Source organism: Ambystoma mexicanum, chromosome 8 (genome assembly GCF_040938575.1).
Source record: "Ambystoma mexicanum isolate Mex_15411 chromosome 8, UKY_AmexF1_1, whole genome shotgun sequence".
Lineage (NCBI taxonomy): Eukaryota > Metazoa > Chordata > Amphibia > Caudata > Ambystomatidae > Ambystoma > Ambystoma mexicanum.
The window spans coordinates 317,245,482-317,263,348 of NC_090929.1; the positions used below are offsets into that span (position 1 = coordinate 317,245,482).

Genomic DNA, 17,867 nt, shown 5'->3' on the forward strand with positions numbered 1-17,867 from the left:
CCCCATTTTGAACCTATCTACAAATCTGACCTCCAACTCCAGTCCTGGAAAGTAACCTTTCTGGTAGTGAACAGATCGTGAAAAAAGGGGGAGTGCCAAGCAAGCTGTGTGCACTCATTAACTTTACTCCCATTCACCTACTTTTCCCTCAATCCATTCTCTATTGCAGAACAATCTCTGCCCTTCCACCAGGAACACCTGGCCAGACAGCAGAATTTAGTTTTCCTTTTAAACATTAGAACATTTTAATGCTATTTCTTTAGTAAATTAAAACAAATATTGAAACAAAAGAATTAGTATCTACATGTATGAAGGCAAAGGACTTGGTACACTAATGCTTGTTACTTTAAGAACTTTAGCAGTTAACTTTGAGCGAATTTGGCCAACACATGCCTTTGAATGATATTTGGTTTTCAATTGTGTGGCTGTCAAGTGCAGCAAGGTTAGAGTTGGGTCCTAGGACCATGCCTCTATTCCTCGTCTGCATGGTAGGCAACAGCATAATGTAGATTGCCCAGGAAAAAAGAAATCTGTCTGCTCACAAGAGTGCCATCATAACGGGGCACTCCCTTTGAATTTTGATTTATTGAGATGACTGATGGGATTAGATGAAACCAAGACCAAGGACAGACAGGCGAGGGCTGAGGCCGAGGACAGGCAGGCGAGGGCTGAGACAGAGGACAGGCAGGCGAGGGCCGAGACCCAGGACAGGCAGGCGAGGGCCGAGACCCAGGACAGGCAGGCGAGGGCCGAGACCCAAGACAGACAGGCGAGGGCCGAGACCCAAGACAGACAGGCGAGCGCCGAGACCCAGGACAGGCAGGCGAGGGCCGAGACAGAGTAAAAGTAGGGACACAGACTCCGAGATCTCAGCAAGCCTTGCTAAGCTACGCACTATATGCCAATAATTATGCCTGCATGAATTAGTAGGAGTAGAAATGCCTGAAGGGCGAAGTCAGCTGTCTGCTGAAAGCAAAGAACTAAAATACCTACACATTGGTGCGCAGGATCCAGGGAGTGCAAAGAACAAAAATTTCCAGAGGACAGATAAACCCTCTTTGACATATCCCAGTCAACGCAGTCGGTACCAGAAAAAAATCTTGTTTACCCAGTACGTAGCACCATTCGTTTCTGTCCTCCACCATCTCCTCTCGTTGGGTCCGTCTCGTGCTGAGGCAGCGCCATCATTGTGCAAGTAGGAAGCAGTCGGTGCCATTTTCTTCAGTTCTGCCTTTTTCACTCACATACATACATACATAAATATGCATAATAGTTTTATTAGCTTGGTATGTGGAAAGGCAATGAGGAATCTGTGGGCAGGATTTTGTACACCAGAAAGAACATTATCAAAGTTAAGTAATTTGATCTTCTAATGGACACGTTACTCCCACGAAATCCTCCTTTTTTTAAAAGACTCCCAAAGCCATACGATGTCCAAGGTGGAGGGCACAGAATTATCTTTTTAAATTAGCATAGACTGATGAACAGAGAGCTTCCAAATAACATTTGATTGTACTTATATGAAGGTTTTACTTGGGCAGTGAAAACAAGAATTCAAGAACTGTGCCCGTGGAGCATGACAATGGATCCACCCGTTTTCCCTGCACCATATTTCCAGCGACAGGCATATATCGACTTGGTTAATGGGAGTCTTGCTGAGATCATTGTGCCAAGAACCTCCTCTGAAAGATCCCAATCCTTGTAACTCAAACGTTCATTATAGAGCCATGATGATTGAGACTCCTGACAATAGGGTGAAGTACCCTGCAGCATGATTGTGTCTTTAGATCCTCCCTCCAGGGGGACTTCCAGGAAGGACATAGCATTGATTCGAGTAGGACTGTGTACCTGGTCCTCCAAGCCCAATCCTGTGCGACCAAAATCACGGTTGTCCAGCTCCACTTCCTCCGCACCCAATGCATCAATAGAAGGGAGGTAGGAGAGGAGTCAAAACCTGTAAACCAGGTTGAACACTCAGGCCATCACCAGTGCATTGACCCATGAGATCCCTTGTGGAAGCTCCTGAAGCAAAAGATGGTGCATTTCTTGTTCAAGTTGGTCGCAAACAGTTAGATTTGAGCTTTCCCCACATGGAGAAAATTGTTCACACAATCGCCCCTTTCAACTCCCACTAGTCAAAGATTTCCTAAGGTCAACCCAACACTTGGTGTTCAGACTACTGGCGAGGTACAAAGCGGTCACTGACTCTTCATTCTGGATCTTCCCAAGCTACATTAGCCTGGCCTCCCTGCACAGTTCGAGAGCCATATTGTTGATGTAGTGCATGGTGGTGGGGTCCACTGTGAGAACTTGGACAGTGAAACCCCCGATGGACGAAAGGTAGGATTGCAATGCCATATATACTGCCCCATGTTCTTAGTAAGTTGATGTGGAAGGACCTCTCTCCCAGCCGCCCACAGACCGCAGAAAGAAAGATACTGCAGATGAACTCCTCCACCCAAGAGGCATTTGTGGCAACGGTGTAATTGGGCCACATTTGTTGGCATGCCCTCCCCTGCCCCCAATCTCACCGAAAGAGTTTGGTTGTGGATGATCACCAAAGCAGGCCTAGCGGGAATACGAATAACATCTTTCATATCCCCAATTCAACTGGGATCACTGGCTTCTCAGGAAGCACTGTAGAAGCAGTATCCACGGTCTTGATTCCAGTACTATGACGATGCAGGATACCATGAGCACTAACAACCTCCGATAAACCCTTGCTTGGAGTCCCCCTTTCAGGCAGAACAACACTATCGTGGTCTGGAAGCTAGTCACTCTCTATGGTGGAGGGAACGCATCGCCCCTCTCCATATCCAGAACTACCACTATAAACCGTAGGCCCTTTTAGGGGATCAGAACAGATCTATTTAGGCTGATGGAAAAAGCTAATGTGTGCAGACTGAATGTTGCCTCCAAGTCCTGAAAGGCACCCTCTTACGATCTACTTCTCAAAAGCCATTCATGGAGGGTACGAGAAAGGTTTATTCTCCGATTCAGATGAGACACTGGTCCAAGAGTATTCACGAAGACTCTGGCGCTGGTAAAGTAAGGCTGAATGTGAGCAATGCAAACTGGGAATGAGTACCCCAACATAAAACTAAGGTCCTTCCGGAGCTTGGAGTGGATGGAGACATGGAAGCATGCGTTCTGCAAGCCCTGAGACAGCAGGCAGTCTTGATGCTCCAAGGCCTTCAAGATTTCTCCAAGAGTTACTATCTTGAATCAGTCCTCTAGTTGTGGATGGTCTGTCAAACCCCCTTTTTTGGGTGGGTTGCTGCCTCAGAGTCGGCCCTTTACTTCTTAAAGGAAAAGTGTTTGGTCTAAACCTACCGTCCAAAAGTAGTATTGGGTGTAGTTAACGTGAGACCTAACGACTATGCTCCTTGATAAGATCATTTACATTTTTGAAGGTTTTCATAAGCCTTTGTGCCAAAGAGGTCAGATCCATCAAATGGCATATCTAACCATTTAGTCTGCACATCCCTCAGTAAACTAGCTATGCAAATCCATATGTCTGTGCACTATTGTTGCTATGCCCATTGATCGTCCAATGTAGTCTGGGGTGTCTAGCCCCACTTCCAATATTTTCCTGGCAATTCCTGGCATGCACGAATTGTCTGAATGATTCTTGCACCACTTGACCCGAATCTGTAATTTCCCAAAGGGAAATTGGAATACCTGGCTATGGTGCAGGTGAAATTGACAGTTCTGAAACCTAGGCTGCCTGCAGCAAAAACATTTCTACCTCATGCATCTAATTTCTTAGATTCTCTAAACAGCAGTACAATTTGGAACATCATGGTCTTTGAACGTGCTGTTCCTGTTTGTTCACCACACTATCTGCTGAAGGATGAAGGGCCAGAAATTGAGGGGCAATACTCTTTTCCACAATGGATGAAGAAACTCATACCCTAAACTGCTATGTTAACCTCAACAGATTACCACTGAAAAAAAGGAGTGGTACCTTTGGCTCTTTAGGTTTGAGGATATCCGTAATACCATGGGAAATAACCTTCTTTGGGGTTGGAATTAAATCGAGATCAATTGCTCTTGCCACCACAGATACAAGGGAGCCCACATTTTGGCCTCTGGTGAAGTATCAAGTCCACTAACCTCTGGCAAGTGTATAGGAAGTTGCAGTAGGGAGTCTAGGGATTGTGTAACAGTTCTTCAGGCCAAGGCTGGGTTGGTATGTCCCAAGTCAGTTGGAAGCCTGGAAGAGCCTCATCTACTTGTTCCTCAAAAATGATTTCAAAAGTTCCCATCGGAGACATCATGTCTCAGAGCTTATAGAAGGAACCGTCAGGTTCCAACGGCTCAGAGATGGGCTCTTCAATTAGTCTCCTCCAAAGCGACCCCAATTCTGATGACGTTGGCGCAGATGTCGGTGTCATCATTACTATTGTTGATGGTGTTGGAGCCATGGACACAGTCCATGGAATCGGAATCCCTGCTGCATTTGACGACTTTTTAAAAATCTATTTCTTTTTTACCAGTACCTGAACTCTGAGATAGGTAGGAGCTTGTGTCTTCTCTTTTCATTTGCATCTTTATATCTTTTGTACACTTTGTGGAGCTTTTTGGAATATTTTTTTCCGCAGAGGCCTTAGGTGCCTCCCATTCCTCTTTTGAGGATGCCGTGGGAAATTCTAGCTTACTTAGGAGGAGGATGAGCAGGTTTTCCAGGACGATGAGCAGGTTTTTAAAAAGTTGTGCTACTTTTTGTTGAGTGTATTCGTCATCATCTCAACCTTTGATTTTACTGTGGTCAGTTTCAACGAGGCCATGAACAGAGTTGTCATCCGTTATTTTATCGCCTTTGCCGTCATCCGTCTTGACCTACACTCCTCGGTATAGTGACCTTTTCCTTAGGCAGAAAAGACATAAGGAGTGGGGATCAGTTACAGACATCTACCAATGACATGTTTTGCAGTTACGAGATCAGGTCGCAGCGCCGGAATCCTGCATGAGCAGACGAATAGTCCTCCAGACCCCCAAACCAGTTCGCCCAGCAGTCAATTGCAACAACTACTGAGTAACCGGGGAAGGGTCAGGATTCCTACGATACCCTTAAACGCCTGGATCTCGCACAATTCAGGAAAACCTGCAACAAATGAATCTCTGGTTAGCATCAAATAATATGTATTCAAAAACGTCATATTTCCTCTCTTCCCTCAATGTTACCTGACCTCCTCTGCTCCTAGCCTGGAGGCTACTTAGGGAATGAAAGACTTTCTTGTGGGGCTGCAATTCTCCTTGCTGCTGTGGTTTCTATTCTCTGATGCTTGCTTATATCCTTGTGCTTATGGTTGCTTACAAGAAAACCAAATGCAGTCCTGTTCAAGCTACTATGCTCCGGCTCTCCTAGGCGAAGAGATCTTTTAGTTTGACTTCCCAAACGTGTTGCCAGTTAAAGTAAATACACTTATGATTTCATATTTTTGTTTCTCTCCTTTGTTTTCTCTGACTTTTACTGAATTCAGATGTCTCTCATGCTGGGTTCACTACGTGCACTGCTGACACATCCTTGACGGAGTCCTTTTATTAACACCTGCACTCTACTGCCTGTATTCAACACAAGTATCAAATGACATGAACTACAGTCTTTGTCACTGTATGGAGTCCAGCGCTGTGACAGATTACAGAAATTGACGCGTTTAAACGTACTTCATAAAGCCCCTCTGTCGTCTGTGACGGTTATCTGCTAGCCGATCACAGTTCCTTCTGCGCAGCTCTAAGCCGAACAGAACATTAAAATCAGTTTCTCTTCACGACCATTGACTCGCCGACTCGCGACGCTAAGGCCTTTCCTCTAACGTGACTTGACCCCAACAAGTTCGCAAATAAAAAATACACATTGCAATGTTCAAAGCCTATTCGCGCGCAAGGCACAACCACATGTGGAACAACCGTTTTTTTGTGGAGGCAGATGCTTCAGCTATGGCCCTTGGGGTGGTGCTTTCAAAGAGGCATCCGGTTACTGGCCAACTTCCCCCCGTAGCTTTCTATCCTAAGAAGTTTGAGAGCCGAAAAGAAATATACCATCTCAGACAGAGAACTCTTAGCAATAAAAGCGGCCTTTGGTGAGTGGAAACACCATCTACTCAGAGCTTGACACTGTGTGACAGTTCTCTCAGATCATCGAAATGTAACCTTCTTGCATTCAGCGAAGACTTTACGCCACAGCAGCTGAGATGGTCATTATTCTTTGCTGAATATGATTTCGTAATTACGTTTAAGCCTAGGCGTCAAAATGGCAAGGCGGACGCGTTGTCAAGATGCATCACTGGAAGTACCAAAGAAGACCCGTTCACACCTGTGCCAATGTTCCAAGCTAGTAATTTTGTGGTAGCTGAGCTACAAAAGATTGGAAGCTTAGGAGAACAGATTTGGGAGGGAATGTCTGAGGAGCAAATTAGCAAATGAGTGAATGGGTTACAGAGGATCCTGCACGACTTATCAAAGAGGGCTTGCCGTTTCTGGACGCTAGATTATTTCTACCTACGGAAGAACTATGTGAGTAGGCTCTCAGACAGAATCAGGATTCTCAGTTAGCTGGGCAACCAGGTTTCAGAAAAACTTTGAAACTATTACGTAGAGAGTTTTGGTGAGAAGGAATGCATAAGAAAACTTTAAATTATGGGAGAACGTGTGAAATCTGTGCACGAGTGAAATCAGAAAATCAAAGGCCAGCTGGTTTATTGATTTCCTTACCCATAACACCACAGCCATGGCATACTATCTCTCTAGATTATATAGTTGATTTACCTCATGATCGGGCTTGCACTACAATCTTGGTTGTGGTGGATGTTCCTTCTACGGCTAGTCATTTTATCCCTATCAAGAGTGCAGCCACAGCCACCACTTTAGCCAAAGCCTCTTTGCAAAATGTAGTGAGATTACATGGACCTCCTTCTCAGGTGATTTCAGATTGGGGATCTCAATTTGTGTCAACATTTTGGCGGGCTTACTGTGAAGAACTGAAGATAGAGGTTAGCCTGACTAGGAGTTTCCATCCAGAAGCCAATGGTCAAACTGAGAGGGTGATATGGTTTGGCTCTCTATCAAGAATATAGCTCTATAGTTACTTTGAAAACGTTCACAATTCAACTAACTTAAAATATAACTTTAAACAAAGAGTTGCCAAACGATTCAGTTTTTCAGTATCCTCAAACTAACTATATGTTCCAGTACTGTACATATTTCATCCTTTTCTTGTACTTTTTAAAAAGAAGACTTTCTTTGCTAACATTCAACGCCTTTCATTTAAATTCAGTCACTTATCTGAGTCTGATTCTCTGGCACTTTCTGAAGTAGTCTACAAGGCTGGTTTTCTTTGGTTTCTCAATGTATTCTCTGGAGCATCAAAGGCTGAGACCTCTCTTGAGCAAATCTTGAATGAAGGCAGGTTGGAACTGCTCCTGAGGTTCCAAACTGCATCACAATAGTCTCAGAGCCAAGCACTGCTGTGCAGGAAACTCTCCATCTTGCACAGGGACAATAGTTGCTGGCTGATAGTATTATTGCAGAAAATTGCATTCACAGCCAATCCAACCCCTCTAACTACTATAACCACCTAATGCCACCAAGAAGTACCAAGACTAGAACCTCCTGTTACCCTGGGACTTGACATACGAATCCCGATTTCTTTGAAGTAATGATGAAAAGTACATTTTCATGACTAGCGACGTCTCATGTTTCGATGCATTGCTGCAGCAAAAAGGAACTGAAGAAAATTAAATAAAACAAAGTTTAATCCAAAAATTAAACAAACTCCCACAAAGTCAGAAGAAAGCATTTCAGACATCTTACACGAGGGTGGGCATCAGAGGAAAATGTGCAATGAGAGGGCATATTATTTAAAATCTACATGATCCAGTTTTCATCTTTGCAAAATAGGTTTTTCTTTAAAAAATAAAATTAAAATAAAAACACGTAAAACAAGTGTTGCATATCTTTTCAATGATCAGTTAATACATTTAAAAAGGCTGTAAATAACATCGAAAGATAACATATGGGGGAAATGCCACTTCTGTGTAGGACTTTCATTGTGCAGTCTTAGCCCCCAGTGTTTCTATCATCTTCTGAATGAGCAGTATTTATTTTGTCAGCAGGTAATTAGACATGGCAAGCTGAAGAGCCAACTTTATGGCCAACAGAACTGAGGGTTTCTTTCAATATCACTGCCGCTTTAGATACCATCCTGACCAAGAGGAGATAATGCTAGCATATCAATCCAAAAAGTTTGAAGCACTCTGCTGGGTACAAAGGCAATCAAATGATCAGTTTGAGGGGCTTCTGACATTTCATACTGTTATGGACTACATTCATGGTGTTAAAATGCACTTGGTTTCATCTGAAGGAAGCTCAAGGAGGTCAACAATCATGAAATTATATTTTTTTCTGGTTCACGCCATCCACCTCACTGTTGCATTTCTGTACTTCTGCCCCCTATATCGTAGGGTAGGGGCACAAGGCTCTCAATTGGATAGAATGGGCGAGCAGCCAGGCTTATGCTTTTAGGAGGTGATGCAGGCTGGTTCTTAAGTACAGTGAATCTCCAAAGCACCCACAAAGGAATGTCTACACACTACCTTAGGTGATGACACAGCTTCTTTATAAAAAATAAGATTCACGAATGTATACACATTTAAATAATAACACGTTGTACTTGAAATACTTATTCAAAGAATGGCAAATATATACATTTTATGTGGTACCACGCACAACTTAAGTTCAGTAATAGATGCACTAACTGCAGACCGTTTTAAATAAGCATGAACATTCTTAAGTGAGATGTATCAGAATAGAATAGGGAAGAAAGGCAGGCTAGTTGTGAACAGTGACAGAATGCTTTCTTTAGACTAGATCTACAATTCTGTGCGAGGATCCTCCCACCTGGGCAACCTGTAATGGAAAAGATAGGGAGTAACTTATTTTGTCTTTTACAGCCTAGTCCAATAACGTTCAATAACCTTCCGCCTTCTTTTAAAAGGTTCTACCACCCCAAAGTACCTGAAAGGCCACAGGACAACAGGATCCAAGAAGAATATGGGATCCCTGGACGAAACCAGAGACTAGAAGATGCTCTTCCTCGTCACAGTGCGTTTAGTACCTTGGTAGGCGAAGTGGCAGAGTTTTTCGGTTTCACTCGACAATTTCCTCCGAGGATGGACCACCCCCCCCTTGGAAGAAGGTGCCACTGGGATGCTGAGTTCAAAAAGAAAAATGGAACCAAAGTCTTTCTGAAGTGCATCCGTTTTACTCTTCACAGTGCTCTCCTTTGGTGGACGATTTCTCTGACAGTATAAGTCCTGTGAAGATTAAACTTGCTGTGGGCTCCTTAAAAGCTTGGCAGATTAGAGTAAGACCACTTGGTCCCTTTAATGACTTCTGGCGGCGATCGGTGCAAAGGTCACTTTTGGTGTCAGGTTTCAGAAAATAACTGTTTTCCGACATTTGGTTCTGTGGTGCTGCAACTTTAGCCGCAGCACAGACCTCTGCATGGCTTCTACTGACCTGGAATCGACCACTGGAGTGGACCTCAGACCCTCACCAAGACTAGGCCCTCTGGACATCTTCGTTAGCTTGTGGTGGCGGGAAACCCACAGACGGACCTTCCTCTGCACTCAGCGACTCTGGACTCTCTTCGGCAGGAAAAAGTGGTCAGTGATGATGGCAAGGATGTCCAGGAAATTTTCTGAGGCACTTTGGAACTTCGCAGCTCCAGATGTCCAGCAGCACTATGCCAGGGTACCCCCTCTTCTGGGCGGTAAACAGCAACGGCTTCCAAAGGTCACGAAACACACCTCCGGATGCTGGTTGACACCAATGGACTTCGACTCGAGATGTCCCATGCACTCCTCTTCAGGACTCAGGAAGACCCATTCTCTGGATGGCAGGCACACAGGACTGGCTTTCAGGATACTTCGATGAAGAGAAGCACGTTGCTCAATGGTCGCTCGGGGAAGAGATTTCCTTTGCAGATCCTCTCTGGATCAGTCCTTGGAAGAACATGGCTTTTTTTGGATTACACAAAGAAAAAATGCAGCAGCAGCAGACTTCTCCTCCAGCTGGGCTTCAAGGAACACCTTCTTCTTGCTAAACTCGGACTCCAGCTTCTGAACAAATTGTTGGGAGGTCCCCAGATATACACATCTGTTGCCCAGTCACTCTGGCTGAGCCAATCAGCAGAAGGGCATTCAAACCATTCACTCCACCCAGACACCCATAACAATGAGTGTGGGTTGGAGTAAGCAACCAGCCTTTCATCACACTACACTGCATTCATGTCAGTTTCAGTCAGGGCTGTCTCATTCTTTATGTTTCACACACAGAAACTAGACACCCGCACAACAGAGAATGTGAGTGGACTTCCAGATCCATTCACACAGGTCCCATCCTAGAGTGTACCCACAACACAGCCCCTGTGAAGGCTCCAGTCAGTCTGACAGGAGGCAGTCCCAGAGCCATATATGGTATGTCCACTCGACAGCCAGTCAGGAGGAAATGGAACAGAGACAGGGCTTCCCAGGACATTAGGAAAGGTAAAAGGCAATAGAAACCAAGAGGCCACAGGGGCCATCTTGCCTTTGTGTAGGAATCCATTGATTCCTATGGCAGGGCTTGGGTATCCCAAAACAGAGGATACTCAGAGCCACTGCCAAGTCAGCATGTAGCTGCCACCAGCCCATACCCTGCTCTGTAGGCAACACACAGGTGCCCCAAAAACACAAGGGGTACAAGCGTGTACCCCCACCCATAGGTGCCAAAAGGGTATCCCATGGGAGTTGTTCACCAAAAGATACAAATGAAAAGCTGCAATGCCAGAGGTCCGGCTGGACCTCAGTTGCAGAAAAGATAAGGAAAACACACAGAGAAGTGGTAGGACAAGGAGGCCCCGTCCCTCCATAAGGCGTTTCCAGCATCACAAAACCCAAAGACAATGAAGTATTGAAATCTGATTATTACACAGGCATGCATATATATTGCAGATGTACTTCAGTATTGACCAAGTATTCATGACCCAGGCAGTGGATGCAGACTGTAAAAGTACCCACAGGTGTTAAAGTTTAAGTTAACAGCATATGCTGGGCAATAAGCTGTGTGCATACAAGCTAACAACAATACATCCTCCCTATATGTAGGAAACACACAGATTAAGGGAAAAGACAGTGCCCAAAAAGGTAAGGGAGCTGCACCGGTCCTCACGGTCAAGAAACAGAGGTGTTTTGGGTTACTAGCTGAATGAACTAGGAATCACCATTATCGGCATGCATAAAAACAGTTCCAGTTTGAAAACAAGCTGGCTGAATGATTGAATTAGTTGAGATCAGAAGGGGCGAGATCAAATGCCTTTGAAAATTAGAACAATGCCAAATTGATACTCAATCTACCCATACCACAAGTCCTTTAGACAAACTTGTTTATGAGCCACAGCATTGGCAGTGATAGCGCCAGCATGCCCAATACATAGAACATTAATCAGACACACTTGCGAGTATCACCTTCTCAAACCATATTACAATTGGTAAAATGTCACATCATTTCCAACTGCTCACATGGCACAGACTCACATGCAGAAATGGAAATTGCTACCAGTGTGCTAGGCTTGGAGCGTTTAGCCTTGGTGGTTTGGGATAACATCTTATAACAAGTAATTGAAGTGGGAAATCTAGTCTTGTCCCTGAAGAACAACCACCCAAACAAAAGGAATAATTAGTGATAGTTACCATCTTGGGACTGAAATGGCTGTGTGCAAGTTCCCCCACAAAGGTCAGATGGCGCGGCTCTGATTTGCGAAGTAGATGCTTCTCCACCCCTTCTATGGCTTGCATATAATCCTCCAAGAGTCTGTCAATTAATAATGCATGCCATTTATAAGGCTGGTAAATAATAACTTACACGAAGAGCGGATTGCTCCAAACATTTAATGAGCATACAACATAGTCTGTTATGGTTAGCCTAAAAGGCACTGGTGCAGGACTAAACCAGCTTCAGGTATCAGGCATCTGCAGCCAAGTTGTTAAGAACTAGAACAATAAAAAAAGACTGAGCAGAGCAAGTAATTATATTATTGAAACAACCTTCCTAAATGAACGAAAGTGCTGCCAAAACAGAATGAAAGGGACTGGCTTATTAGATCATATATCAACATAAAGTCACAAGTTTCAATTCTGTCATGGCTAGCTCAGTTTTGCATCCTCCCACATTCGGCACATTAACATTTAAATGGACACTACTCACACTTGTTATTGACAGGACAGCATAATGGCAATAAATGTGGTACCAACTTTATTAGTAGACTGAGGTGCAGATAAATAAACCGGTATCTTCAAAGCATGAATCAAAGCATTAAGTGAAGATATGCACTGTCGATAAACTGGTGGGCTCCAGAGTTTTTGGTACACCACATCTTTTTTGTTGCAAGTATGCTTTGTACATCTATCTGTGCACTGCACTCTACAGAGTGAATTTTGCCTACAAGCATTATCAGGAGGAAAATAGATTATAATGAAACAAAAACAAGCACCAGCAATGCCAACAGTTTGGGCTTTTGTGTAGGCATGGGAAAGGCACCTGTCAGACATTGCCGTTTTGGTATTAACTACCCATTTATGGTAGCAACTGCAAAATGGTGCAAGTACATGGGAAACTAATAGCAGTGCCTGACACATGCCTAATACTTATACACAAGCCAAAACTGTTGGCTTTGCCAATGCTTGTTTTTCAACAGGACTTCAGTGAAGGACGTGCATAGTGCTTATAAATCAAGTGGCTTAAGGCAGACCTGGTTTAGAGATGTTATAACACCAGTAGTGTGGCGTTTACAACTCCAATGTAGTCATTAAGTCTCAGACTACTTTGGAGAAAAAAAAACTTGGAGCGCAAAGTTTGATGGTAAGGCGTGAATAAAGCGAGTTCAAAAAGTTCCCATGGGGAGGTGTTTCAGAAGGGAAGGAACTGGGTGGGAAGGCCATAGTGATTAGCCTGGCCAAGGGCAGTACATCGGTGGGCAAACACCACCTACAAGATTTGTGTCTCTCACGATATGCCATGAATGTACTGTAATGCATGGTTTCGGCTTATATGTTGCCTTGCCACCTAACAGCCCACACTAAGAGTTAAACATTAGTTGGGGCCTGTAAAGTCTGGAGGGGGGTCTGTACCTCTGCTCTCTATTTGGTAGAGGAGAGGCACAGAGGACCCCAGCCAAGATTCTCTATTATTGGCAACATAGTCGAGCAATCAAGGCCTAGCTTCTCAGGAGGTGATGCAGGCTGGTTCTTAAGTACAGTGTAGTCCTCAAGCCCCCACACAAAGGAATGTCCACACACTGTATTAGTTAAAACACAGTCTTTATATAATTAATTTATTAGATATACATCTAGCCAAAAGGCTTTGTATAACACATGAACATACAACATTTACATGGTGATCAATACAAAAACTAAAAGTAATTTACAATTCTAAAATATAACATCCAAATACACTTTAAAATACATCATTCAATACATTTTAAAATCGCCATGATCTTTACATAAAAAATTACAAAGTAGTAAATTAGGTTAATATCATGTCCTCTCATAAAATGTATTTGTCATGTCAATTGCATTATTAAAAGGTTTAAAAGATTTAGTTCTAATCTCGGTCAGACTTTCACAATTCATAATAAGGTGGAAAAGTGACAGACATTATTGCCACATAGACGACATTTCCTCATATCATGTTGGGATTCCAATTATATCGCCTTTTGTCTCCAATGCTTCCGCCATGTTAAATTTCATCAAGAGATAAGTACGAAAGGTGCTAGTGCTAGGGTAGGCTACAATATACTTAGGGGGCATAGTTCGATTTAAATACTCTTCAAGGTATGGACAACCATTTGTTTTTGAGGCAACGTTAATTACATTTTGCTCATGCCAAAGGTCATACACTTTCTTTTTTTAACCCCTTTTTAGAACTGTGATCGTTGACAATCCAGGGTCACTCCCAGGTAACCATTTTCTATATAATCTTTGTAAGGTGCCTATAGTGCCAACCAACACATTGCCTTCTAAGCAAAGATACACTTTCACATATGGCCCAATAATCGTGTTGTTGGATAAAGTGACCACCTTTTCATAGGACAACACACATTGGCATGTATAGGCATACCAGATACCTTTAATAGCTAACTCCAAATACAAATATTCCACACTAAGATTATGTGGTAGCCGCAATAACTTCCTCAATAGTTTAGCTTTGAATACCACCATGCGTTTAACAAAAGAATGTCCCCATATCTCTACAGCATAGAGTAACATTGACCTAATTTGTGCCAGATAGATATTTACCACCGCGGTGACTGAGTAGCTGCTGTTTCGGTCAATGAAGGCACTTATATAATTAAGGTTCAAGGTTATATTCACAATCACAATAACTCACTTTGTGCTCAGTAAATCTACAATGGCAAATACATAGCCTTCCATTCAGCAATGGTAGACATTAATTGTATGCAGTTGATCAACAAACCCACCCACTCCAAAGGGAGAACACTGGATTGGCTCCTCACACTTAACTCTCAGGTCACCATCGATTTCATCCTCCCTGTTAAGTGGTCAGAACACTCAATCATCAATTTTACATTGAACTACAAAAACTCAGGCCATTCCATCTTTGAAACCAGAAACATCAAAAAACTCATGGTAGATAAACTGTCCCCGGTCCTGATTGAAGCCCTAGCCAATGTGTCGCCTAAAACAAACAACCCTGATTATTTAGCAGAGCGCTACCAACAGTGCCTCACCCACAACATTGACCTACTTGCTCCCATCGTCACCAAAACTCGAAGGCCAGAGAAACAATCCTGCTTCTGGTTCAACAAAGAACTAGTCATCCTCAGACGCATAAAAAGATCACTAGAATACCTCCATAAGAAAACTAACACCCCTGAATTAGTGAAAGATTTTCATATAGTCAATAAAAAATACAAATCAGCTATAATCACCCAAAAAGCCAATGCCTTTAACGTACGCGTCGCCAATGCCTCCTCAGACAGTAAAGAACTGTTCTCTATCCTCAGAGAGCTAGAAAACCCATGCCCATCTATTGCACCTACCACGGCCAGCAAAGAATGGTGTACCACCAAACAAAACGCCATATCATTTAAAATCCTACTACTACTACTACAAAAAAAAAATAGAATGCAAAATGACACTCCTAGCAGGAAAAACAACACCCTCCATCACTGCCAATTTATCTAACACTGCATCTTGCACCCCCTTCCACTTCAGGACAGTAACAGATAAAGAGGTGCTAGACACCATAGCAAAACTCAAAACTCCCAACTGTAAAGACCACCAATTCCCTTCACACCTAGTCAAGCTCTGTGTCCCAACTCTAACACCCATTATCACTGAATTCGTTAACGCATCCTATCAGACCAATACCAGTATCAAAAAAGCTTGGGTAACCCCACTCTTTAAGAAAAAAAAATAATAAAAAAAAAACAACCCCAGATCCATCAATCCCAACAAATTACCGATCCATCACAACAGTACTGTTCCTACTGAAAATAATAGATAAAATAGCATACTCCCAATTGCAAAACCACCTAGAACACCACCAACTACTGGGGGACCGACAGTCAGGATTCCGCCCCAACCATAGCACTGAGACAACCCTTCTCGATTTGAAAATCCAAATGGATGCCACCAGAGAAGCAGGCAAACTGTCTACTAATGTTGCTGGACCTCTCGGAGGCCTTCGATCTGGTCGACCATGATAAACTCTGCAACACCCTAGCTAACAACTTTAATATGTCCAAGGACGCCACCGAATGGATCAAATCATTCTTAGCTGATAGGACTTCAAGAGTATCCATTGTCAAATCAGCCTACCCCATACCAGTCCCCTTAGTTGTCCCGCAAGGCTCACGTCTATCCCCCACTTTGTACAATGCCTATACAAAGCTACTTTTTGCAGCCCTGGACTCCATGGGTGTCATCTACACCAACTTCGCAGATGACACCCAGATCCTTATTCCACTATCAAGTAATCATGAGAAAGACACTCTTCTCATCAATCAAATCTATTCACTCATACAAAGCCGGATGGCGAATAATAACCTTTGCCTCAATGATGACAAAACGGAGCAACTCATACTAGGCTCACCCTCTAAAATTGACTAATTACAACCGAGCTACTAATCATTCAGCATTGACGGCACCCCAATCCCAGTTCTCAAACAAGTCAAGACACTGGGTGTCTACCTAGACGCCTCCTTAACCATGACAAAACAGGTAACACACTATCTTCCTCCACCACCTACACATCCAAACTCATCTCCATAAGCCACAAATTTCTCTCAAACAACTGCGTTACACTAGCCAGAGCCCTTATATTATCTAAGCTCGACTACTGTAACATCCTCTTCCTTGGCACCTCCAAAACTAATATAGCCAAGCTTCAGCTTTTGCAGAACAAAGCACTCCGAGCCGCCCTAGACATACAGAAATCTGAGCACATTTCCAATATCAGGAGAGATAATCACTGGCTCCCCATACAAGCCAGGATACTATTCAAAACCCTAAGCGTTAGGCACAAATGCATCGCCAACAATGCGCCGAAATACCTCACCAACACAGTCAACAAGAAAGCCCAGACCAGACTCCTCAGATCTAATAACGCCCACCACGAAATGTAATCCTTTTGTATATACTCTGCAATGAATTATACCACTGCTCTTATGGCTATGTTCTTTCTCATAAAGATGTATTTAAACGCTGCCCGTAACTACGCCGTGATACCTCCGGGTCTGGGCGTATGTATTAAGACAATGCATTAGTTACCGTAAAAGCATTTCTGATAGTTGTATCTGCTTAGATTCACATGCTGTGCATAGTCCGACATCCAGTGGTCACTGCGGAGTATTGCATTTTGTTTTTCGTAGTCGAAAAGGGGACGTCGACAAGGCGTGTCTGTAACACTATCCCTATAGTGACGTGCAGTGTACCCACAATCCCTCACACGTCAAGGTCCCTCTGTTTGTATTTTTTCTGCCCTGAGGGAGCCTATTAGACGTGAGTACAGAAAAGAGAGGTATAGAAGAAAGTCCATGTTCCTTCCATCCGAGCGTGGAGGAAGGGTGGGCGCATGTGAACCTAAGCAGATACAACCATCAGAAATGCTTTTACGGTAAGTAATGCATTGTCTTCTGATGTTTGTTAATCTGCTTAGAATCACATGCTGTGCATAGGCTAGCGAGCAGTACCCGGAGTTGGAGGTGGGTTGTGAGAAGGAACAGTAGAGAAAAGATGTCTTAATACTGCTTGTCCCACCTGGGAATCAGATCTAGAGTGGGCATCTAGACAGTAGTGTTTGGTAAAGGTGTGAACAGAACTCCAGGTTGCCGCTTTGCAAATGGACTCAAGAGGGACATTTGCTATGGAAGCCCCGGTGCCTCGAGTGGAGTGTGCTCTTGGCTTGAAGGGTAGTTCTCTCTTAGCAAGAGTGTAACAGAGAGTGATGCATTGTACAATCCATCTAGAAATCGTGGATTTCGAAACTGCATCTCCTTCTCTTCCTGCTGCCACCAAGACAAAGAACTGATTAGTCTTTCTCAATGGTCTAGTTCTTTCCATATAAAACATCACTGCTCTGCGAACATCCAGTGTATGCAGCTCACCTAGGTTTGAAGGATTTTGAAAGAACGTTGGTAGTTCTATTGACTGGTTGACATGGAATTTTTTGGTGCAAACCTAGGATGTGTGCGTAGAACCACCTTATCTTTGTGAACTGTAACAAAGGGGTCTAGTACAGAGAGCGCTTGTAGTTCACTTAATCTCCTAATGGAGGTGATAGCTATTAGAAAAGCAGTCTTA

General features: G+C 43.5%; 1 protein-coding gene across 2 annotated transcripts in view; it reads right to left on the minus strand.

The window, feature by feature from the left end:
- MAN1B1 (mannosidase alpha class 1B member 1) overlaps positions 1–17,867 on the minus strand; it is a 727,728-nt gene that overhangs the window by 163,844 nt on the left and 546,017 nt on the right. For both annotated transcript variants that reach the window (XM_069609733.1, XM_069609734.1), the window contains one exon: positions 11,736–11,856. In XM_069609733.1, coding sequence (XP_069465834.1) covers positions 11,736–11,856 — 121 coding nt within the window. The remainder of the gene's footprint in view (positions 1–11,735; positions 11,857–17,867) is intronic.